Below are 9,938 nucleotides of genomic sequence, written 5' to 3' on the forward strand. Positions count from 1 at the left end.
AAGACCTTTGCCCACCTGCAGACAACCATGGAATGAGGCAAGACCGCAACTGGATTTGTGAGCCAGGGCAGAGGGTCTCTGCCATGGCTTCAAAATATCAAAGTATTTTTGTAACTGAGTGGTTATTGCTGTTCTTGTGGAAGTTTTCCTTGCTTTTTATTCTTTTGCATATAGATAAGACCAGGTACAGAATGCCTGATTAGTCGGATTCTAGATTAAGCTTTTATAAACATGGCCTAAAAGATAGAGTCCATTTCTATATGGAAGTCAAAATTATAACCCTGACACTGATAGCTGGAAATATTTTAATTAACCCCAACATCTATATTTGCTTGTCAAAATTTGTATGTAAATGTACACTGAAAATGATTTTTGGATATTCTATCACAAAAAGAGAATTTCCCAGCCAGAACCATCTCTATGCTAATCTGGGTGTCATCTGTCAACATGGTTCATCTTTCAATCTCATTTTTTTCACCAACAGCACTTCAGAACAAAGTCTCCAACCAATGCTGTTTGGAGATTTTATTAATTTATTTTATTGACTTTTCTTGACAGCTTTATTTTACCTCAAAGTTATGGCAATATAATTTACAGAGAGTCAAACTATAAAATAATAAAACTAGGTGTATAGTTTTATTAATTTTAATGAACATTTTTTTAAAAGAAGTTCTTCAATGGAACCCAAGTATCTTTGGGCACAAAAGAAATGTATTACAACTCACTTAGCACAGTGTGGCTTTATTAATTCATCCACCACAATCTGGGGATATTTCTTTTCTGTACCAATTGGTTTGAGTGATACACCTCAGATGTCATATCAAAGCAACAACTTTGTGGCAACTTTTTATTGTCATACAGAGGAATCAAGCATTTTGCCTTCCTACCAACTGGTCTCTGCTCTGGTGAATCAGTTCCACGTTTCCCTGATGGACGGGGGGTTGGATGGGGTGTCTCTGAGGAGTCTCAGGGGTCAGGGTGGGGACCAGGCCACCAAATGATTGATCTGGAAAAGCACAACCCCTCAGTTATGAGATTATGCTGATCCAGCTTCCAGGACCCTGGTTTCCCTTTCTTTCCTAATGCTTTTTTAAAAGACTTCATTTTGAGAAAGAGCCTTGAGTGGCAGAGAGCTAAATAGTTGTTGTTGGTCATCCAGCCACGGAATAACTAGGTATCATGTAATGTTGACTGACAGAATTGGGTATGAAGCAGGGTAAGTTGTCAGTGGGGCTGAGAGATGGTACTCCAAAGATGAGGATCATGGTGCAGGATGAGAAAGTTTCATAACCAATACATAATAAGCAATCAATTAAACACAGAATCTTTGTATTAAGTCTGCTTTATTGAACACAACAAAAAAAGAGCCAAGAGAGCAGAGAAAGACACTGCAGGAATAAAACTCTACATGAGAGCATTGTGTCAATGCCATTTAGGGGCCCTTGATGAAAAGATAACTTATTTAGCCTGTGGGGAACTCTGAAGTGGAGGTATAATGGGCGGCACCCTTAAACATCAAAGGGAAGAGTACCCATTGTGTAGCGTGATCCAGATCGAGATTCATTTTTCAGAGGAGCATAGGCCGTTTTCTTCCTCAAATTATGGCAGAATGATATAACTAATGACATGGGATATCAAAAGGATGTCTACATGTCTTCGTGATCCTGCTGGTTGACTTCCCAACGGTGACTAATGAAGATAAGATCTAGCAGGTATAAACCGGAAGTGAGAACTAGGTGACCTCAGCTCAATTCAGGGGCCAAGAGAAATTGGAGGCAAGAAAGAAGAAGCAACCAGAGGGGAGGGCAATGGAGCTGGACAGGGGCCCTGAAACAATGTGGGATCAGGAGCCAACAGAGGACCTCAGTGCTTGTAGCTCTTCCTGCTGGAGGATGAGGTGGTGCTGTATTTGATGGTGGAGGTGCTGCCCCCAGCAGAGCTCAGGCCACCACCAAAACCTCTGCCACTTCCTGAACTGAAGCCAACTCCAAGTCCGTGACCACTGCCATAGGAGTAGCCGCTGCCTCCGCCCAGGCTTAAGCCACCGCCAACACCGCCGGCGCCACCATAGCCACCAGAGACGGTGGACTGCACCACAGCTGTGGAGGGAGGAGGACAAGGGCACAGAGACATGGTGAGCTCACTCACCGAGCCTGACACCAGTCAGAAGAGCGCAAGGGCAAGGGAGGGAGGTAAGCAAAGATACTTACAGATGTTAACTGGTCCAACGCCTTCCCCACTCAGCCTAGGAGGAAGGAAACACAGGGACCATGAGATCTCAGAGCCACCACGGAACCAGTGTGGGAAGCCTCCCTGTGAGGCTAGTTGGTGGGAAAGTGCCTTTTAAATGGTTCTCTGAGAGTAAGAATCATGGCCACGATGAGAGGGCCTGAACTTGTCCTCATTGGCTGGCCATCATGGAAACGCACCCATTGTCTGAGGGGCTGTCAGTTACTCACCTGCACTCCTCGCCCTCCAGCAGTTTCCTGTAGGTGGCGATCTCCATGTCCAGAGCCAACTTGACGTTCATGAGCTCCTGGTAGTCACGCATCAGCCGGGCCATGTCCTGCTTGGCCCTCTGCAGGGCGTCCTCCAGTCCAAGCAGCTTATTCTTGGCATCGTTGAGGGCCAGCTCCCCACGCTGCTCAGCATCAGCGATGGCAGCCTGCAGGCTGGCACACTAGAGGGGAGATAGGCAGAAGGAACTTGTAATCCCGTCCTCCAGAGGAGACTAACCGTCGTTCTTTCCCAGCGAGGAAGAGTTCCAGAGCCCAGATTGCATGGGAAAGGCATTCTGACTCCTTTTGTCAAGACTTCGCCTATTCTGCAAGACTTATCTAGTCTGGGAGCCACGTGTTAACCTTTGTTCCTCTTTGTGTTAAGCTTCCTGCACGAGGATGTGGGGGCTGACTGGTGGAAGATACGACAGCACACATCCAACTTGTTTCTTATATTCCCAAGTCAATCGTTCTCCTTATGTAATCTCTTTTCAATGCCTCTTGCCTATATTTTTATAGCTAGGGCCAAGGGATACTGGTTTAGTTCCAACCTTTGTCTCACGCTCTTACGTTGGGATCATCTCTCCTACCTGTGGCAACTCACTGAGGGTAGGTATTGCATGTTCTCCCCTCCTGCTGCTACCTCAGTTTCCAGGCACCTCCCAGAAGATGGTTGATGACAGCCTGGTGATCCAGCAAGAAAACGATGCTTTTCTTCTGCATAGTCCCCATCCTACCTGTTTCTTGACATGGTCGATCTCAGATCTCAGCCTTTGGATCATGCGGTTGATCTCAGCAATCTCCTGCTTGGTGATGCGCAGGTCATCCCCGTGTCTGCCAGCTGTGACCTGAAGCTCCTCATACTGTAGTCCAGAGGGAGAGAAGGTGATGTGTATGGCCTTTCACATGCTGGTGAATTTCACTTCTGAATCAGCCATTTATTAAACTAGAACCTAATGGCTTCCCCACAAGATATTTTGTAAGGCCCTTCGATACTACACACTGATCTCAGACCATCCTTGTTATGGGACCACTGACTGTCTAGTTTGCCTCAGAACCACCATGTCCTGCGCTACGTATCTGAGATCCAGCATCAGGGTGAAACTAAAGCAACGCTCACTGGGTCCTTATCTATATTAGCTTTCCTCCCGCACTGCACTTCTGTGGCTTACTAGAGTCACACATAAATTCTGTAAATATCTACTCGGTCAGTGCAGGTTACACCTTCTGTGAGAGGACCCAGCTCCCTAGAAGTCGATTTCCCAGTGAAGACTGCAATCTTGCTGGTCTTCAGGGAGTGAGCCCAGGAATCCCTCAGCAGCTGCCCACTCACCTTGGTGTGGTACCAGGACTCGGCCTCAGCTCGGCTTCTCTGAGCGATCTCCTCATATTGGGCTTTGACTTCGTTGATGATGCTGTTCAGGTCCAGGTCACGGTTGTTGTCCATGGAAAGGACCACGGACGTGTCTGAGACGTGGGTTTGCATCTGAGCCAGCTCCTACATAACAGAGATTGTCAGATCATCTTCTCCAGCGACACTGACAGAGTTCATAACCCCGAGACCTTGCCCCCTTTTGCTGGGCCCCATTACAGAAAGTAAAAGGGAGCTGGACATGCTTACTGCGTCATAGAAGGCTCTCGTGAAGTTGATCTCATCCATGAGAGCATCGACCCTGGCTTGCAGTTCAACCTTATTCATATAAGCTGCATCCACATCCTGGGGAATAAGCCAACAACTTGGAGTCAGCTGAGCCCTCCTTCCCCATCTGCCCATCTTTAGTCTATTCCCCCACCTATTCTCCTCTCAGATGTGGGCAAAGACCCAGAGTCCTCTCCTTCTGCCAGGAAACATGACCCTGATCTTAATCAGCTTACCTTCTTCAGAGTCACAAATTCATTCTCTGCTGCAGTGCGCTTGTTGATTTCATCTTCATATCTAGAATGAGAAAGGGACAAGGTGTAACTGAGCAGCGCTGAAGATGGCACAGAAAAGGCAGCCCGGGATCCAAGCTTTCCATAGTGGATTCATCCTAATTGAGCTTTCCCTCCTGTAATTCTAAACGATGATTTTTGTGACTCCTGAATTGTTTCCTTCTTTTTCTCCCCATCCACCTAATGATACTTTTGTTCTTTGTGTTTGTTTTTAGGCAACAATTATGAGTTTTCATTTCACAGACTTGTTTTGCTACAAAACGATGCTCACATCTGTACTTGATAGGCAAACTGAGCCCATCTCTCTCCTTGTACTCACTTGCTCTTGAAGTCCTCGACCATGTCCTGCATGCCCCTGAGCTCCGAGTCCAGGCGGCCTCTCTCGCCGAGGACACTGTCCAACTGTCTCCTGAGGTTGTTGATATACTGCTCGAACAAAGGCTCCAGGTTCTGCCTCACGGTCTTGGTGCCCTGCTCCTGCAGCAGGGTCCACTTGGTGTCCAGGACCTTGTTCTGCTGCTCCAGGAACCGCACCTGGAGGGACACAAGTTGGTTGTTTGCCAGGTGAAGGAAGTAAGAAAGAGATTGAATTGTCAGGTCCGCAAGCAGGCCTGGCTGGTCCCGTGGTGATGCTGGGTTTCTACAGAGCATGTGCAGAGCCTCAGGCTGACAGTCGTGCTCCCCCAGACTGTTTTCCTTCGCAACCCACAGAGCTCCCAGTGAAGTTCCCCCGTGGACCTTGGGGTGCTCTGACTTTGTGTTCTGACGTCTATCAGTGACTTTTGATGTTTCTTCTCTTTCTCTTGGCAAGTACTATCACAAATCTAGTTTAAAATAGTATTCCCTGATACATTGCACAAAGATTGTATTGCGTTAGGACCCAGTTAAGGGGATGATAAATGTTTAGAATCTAATGATCAAATTTAAACCAATTAACATTTAGATCCAATCTAATGTCCCATTTAGTGCATGAGTTTCCTCTAGAACATCCTCATTTAATGGTTGTTAACTGTTTCTAGTATAGATTAGTGTTTTTATGGAACATATGGGTGTTTCTGAGGTTTTTTTTTCTAACCCAGCCAGAATTTTGTTTTCTTCCTTTTCTTTTTTCCCCTGCCCAGAGCTCTAGGGCAGTTAGTTGTCCACTGGATTTTTCTTTTTAACCACTTAGATTCTTTAGGAGGTATGGCTCAGTCCCTCCCATTTCTCAGTGTTTTATGGTTATTAAAAGTTGAAAATTCTTCCCAGACAGAATGAGGGATATTTAAAGATTCTGTAGTTCTAATTGATTTCCATCATCTTTTGAGCTGTTGCTTTCCCGTTGGGGAGCCTGTCAGAGTCTCTCTCTCCCTCTCCCCTGTTCTGCCCCCAAGTAGGACATTCACTATTCTCTAGTTTGGGGACTCAGAGATCCCAGAGGTGGGCCGGTCTTGCCCGCTCACCTTGTCGATGAAGGAGGCAAACTTGTTGTTGAGGGTCTTGATCTGCTCCCGCTCTTCAGTCCTCACCCGTTGGATGGTGGGGTCGATTTGCAGGTTCAGAGGAGTGAGGAGATTCTGGTTGACCGTGACCTCTTGGATGCCTCCAGGGGGGCACACAGGGAAGCCGGAGCCCCCATAGCCACCAGCGAAGCCAGCTCCACCACCGAGCCCAAAGCCACTACCAGCTGCACCGCCGAAACCAAATCCACTCCCGGCTCCACCTCCAAAGCCAAAGCCACCTCCAATTCTGCTGCCATATCCGCCACTGATGGCACAGCTGCCCCCTCCGATGGAGATCCTCTTTGAGCCCCCCAGGCTATAGAGGCTCCGGCTGCCAAAGCCAGCCCCTCCACACACTCCACCGAAGCCACCACTGCCCCTGGAGCGGGACACGGAGACGCTGCTGAAGCCAGAGCGGCCAGCCCTGGGGACTCTGGCTGAGCTGGCACTGAAGCCACGATGGCTGCTCCTCGTGATGGATTTGCTAGACATGGTTCCCGAAGATGAGGAGGCTGAAGAAGGTGTGAGAAGCTGGAGGGTAGGGCTGAGAGAAGCAGATGTGTGAGATGAGCTGTCCAGCAGCAGTTTATATATGGTGAAATGGGCTGGGCTCTGTCCTGGAAGGTGAGCTTGCGGATTGGGAAGGGCTGGGCTTTACAAACAATGAGATCACATCTGGATTATTTAAAAAGTTATGAAATATGAAGGTTGCACTTTGGCTTCCTTTACTCAGGGAAAATTTTCTTGCCTTCCAGCTTTGACTTGATCTCAGTACAATAAGACTATTCTCTATTCACTGTGCTAGGAGTTCGTCATTGTCTCAAAGGTTCTGCATTTTATGCTTGTGTATTACAATTTACCGAGAGGTCTCTCCAACCTGCTATTTTACCCAGCAGAGATTACAGATCCAAATAATCTGTTCAATATGCCTAATAGAAAAATTCCCATTCTTTTTCTTTTTTACAAAAGATATAAATGACTTTCTTTCCTTTAACATTAAATTTCCCACAGGTGGATAAGTAGAATAACATAATGGGCCCCTATGTACTTATCACCCTGCTTTATAAAAATTATTATATTACGGCTGGACTCATTTCTTCCATACTCCCACCCAATTCTCTCCCAACTCTAAATTATTTGATAGCAAATTTCAGAGATCATATCATTTCTTTGTCATGTAATTCTATATTTATGTCTAAATGACAAACAAAAAAAACCCAAAATACCATTTTGATATGTTAAATAGTATATATTTATTAACATCAACAAATTCAATCTTCAAATAAACCTGCGTGTGTAATTTATTTTTTATAGCTTGCTCGTCTACATCAGGATCCAAATAAGCTCCACACATGTTGTATTTTGGTGACATGTCTTTTAAATCATTAAATCCCCCTTCTTTTTTTCCCTTGATTTTTATCTGTGAAAGAAACCAGGTTATTTGTTCTGCGTTGTTTTTCATTCTTTGGATATTTCTAATTGCATATTCAAGAGTCTCATTTAACATGCTGCTATGTCCTTTATATGTCCTGTAAACTGATATTTAAAACTAGAAGCTTAATAAGCTATGTATTTAAACTTTCTAGATATAGATATTGTATATGTTTCCTTACACATTTATATATTTAAAAATTAAATAAATAGTACATGTTTAAGAGACAAAATACATGCTCCAGGCCATTGCCCAGTCACCTAATTGCTGTATTTGGAGGCAAGCTGTGTTCCCAGTTCCTTGTGTAAGCTTGTAGTAACTTCACTTGGATAGGTTCCTGTGCTTTTCCTGGGGCATGTGTGATGTGTAATGTGTGTGTGTGTGTTTATATAACATATTTGCATATATATACATATACAATATATATATATAATACATATATTCTCTTTTCCAATTATGTTTGTGTTATATCTGCGTTATCTCCCACATCTAAGTTTTCTCTCGATTCTCTTTCAATACTCTACGATTTCTACTTCATAACTGCTTGCCTTTCTTCACCTTTGCTTGTGTGTTACTATTGTACATTCAGCAATGTCCTTTCCTCTTTGTGCTGCTTTCAGTTTGGCCTTCATTTCTATTGTGGCATTTTCCACCCCTCTGCTCCTTTTCTGAGCTCTCTAAGCAAATGTTTTAACCTTTCATTGTCTCACTATATTGCCCCCTTGTTCTCTGATTCTATCATGGTGTTTATTTCATTTAATTCTCTGGTAATATTTTATTGTGACTTTTTTTCTGCTAAGTGTTTTTCTTTTTTTGTATGCCTTTTGTTTATCCTACTCCCTGCAGTATTTTTTTTTCAATGTAAAATATCTTTTGTGAGTCCAAGAATGGTTCCTTTCTGACTATTGCTCATCTTTGAATGAGGTGAGTTCCTTCTGGACCTGCCATTTACAAAAAGAATTCTGGGAGGAAGGGCCAGGACCATATCCAGGCTAACAGGAATTTCTCATTATGACACAGGGCTGTGTGAATAATTATTTTAATCTTTAATTCAGCCAAACCAAAAGGGATCACTGAAGAGTGGCTCACACTTCAGTCTTTCTTTGCTTCACCAACAAAATGCTGCCAGTAGGCCTTGTCTCTGATTCAACACTACCTTTGCAGTTTCTTGCAACTTCATGATATATGGGGTCCCGCCTCCAGCCCACACATCCAGTTCTGATCGAAGCAAACAAGGGCTCCTTGGATTTGCACAGAAGGAAGTGTCCTTTAGTTGACTTAGTAGGAGTTACATGAGTCAACAGTGCCTGGCAAGTAGGAAAGTCTCAGAGGCTTTAGCTTTGTTTGGTGTTCCTTTGTGGTTACCTTGTTGCTTGGCTTTGGTTTGTTTCTTTGTGAGAGGGTTTGTCACTGGTTATTCCTGAGATCTGTAGCTGTGGGCATCTTGTCTTTGAGTTTTCCTAACAATTGTGTGTGTATTTCTCTATTTCTGTGAGGGTATTGTTCCTTTTTTTTTGTTGTTGTTTTTTTGGATTCAGAGATTTTAAGATCTTTTCCTTTTGGTCATTGAGGGTAGAGTTTACCTTTATGTTTATTGTTCTTGTTTTTAGGTAATTTCTGAAAAGGAGGAAATGCCTCCCTTTCTTTTACTGTGTTGTATTCAGAAGTCTCCCATTCACGTATTTATATTTAAGATATCATATTAATTATAGTATTATGTTAATAACTTAGGTTAGAAATATTTTTCCTCTCTCAAACTTCATGGAAACAATTTTATTCAATGCAGATTCATTGTTTTTAGGGCCTCTCTCTTCTCTAGAACCATGTTGTGAGTCACCTGGATTTTTTCTACAGGATACAGATTTACCGACACTAGAAATTTAATTCCAGAATATATTTGTGCTCTTCTCAGTGTAACAACCTACTTTATTTCATAAACAAAATTTGTATCATTGAAAATTTCAAACTGATACAATAAAGAGAATAGTATATAAACCATCACGTACCAATTATCCAGATTAAACAATTATCAATATTTTCTCATTGTTTCATCTAATTTTTATATCTGAATCCTCTATTTTTTTCGTTAAAGTATCCTAAAGGAAATTAGACATCAAGTCATTTCATTTGTAAATATTTCCATGCATGTCTAAGTAATAGTGACTTTTAATCTAAATTTGAATATAAATGAGTATTAGATTTCATTAGTAAATGACCTTTGGTTATAATAGCTATAATAACTGTTGTGCAGTTAGATTGAAAAATGTAATCAGTGACAAGTACGCCTTAACTTCAATCAGTCTGTAGTCTGACAAAGTCAGGTTTGTTGACTCCGTAATGATGGAGACCACAAATATTAGAAAGACACAGAGGTAATGCGCCATTCTCATTACATCATATCACGGGTACATGTTATCAATGTGACATCATTATTGATGTTAACCTTGATCACCTGGCTAAGGAATGTTCATTAGATTTCTCTACTGTAAAGTTACTTTTTAACCCCTTTCCATACTGTACTCTTTTGAAGGAAGTAAGTATGCACAGCCCACACTTAGGGGGCAAGAGTTATTCTGTACCTTCTTGAGGCGGGAG

At 43.1% G+C, this 9,938-nt stretch overlaps 1 protein-coding gene across 1 annotated transcript; it reads right to left on the bottom strand.

Moving 5' to 3' along the window:
- Window positions 1-1,863: 1,863 nt before the first annotated feature.
- LOC308502476 (keratin, type II cytoskeletal 6A-like) lies at window positions 1,864-6,403 on the bottom strand (the record flags this gene model as incomplete). Its single annotated transcript, XM_081060328.1, has 9 exons — window positions 1,864-2,099; window positions 2,211-2,245; window positions 2,460-2,680; window positions 3,236-3,361; window positions 3,832-3,996; window positions 4,120-4,215; window positions 4,374-4,434; window positions 4,750-4,964; window positions 5,873-6,403. 9 exons carry the CDS (start codon window positions 6,401-6,403, stop codon window positions 1,864-1,866), a joined length of 1,686 nt encoding a protein of 561 aa, XP_080916454.1.
- Between the last annotated feature and the right edge of the window lie 3,535 nt (window positions 6,404-9,938).

This window comes from Rhinolophus hipposideros, assembly GCF_964194185.1.
Source record: "Rhinolophus hipposideros genome assembly, chromosome: 9".
NCBI classification, from domain to species: Eukaryota; Metazoa; Chordata; class Mammalia; order Chiroptera; family Rhinolophidae; genus Rhinolophus; species Rhinolophus hipposideros.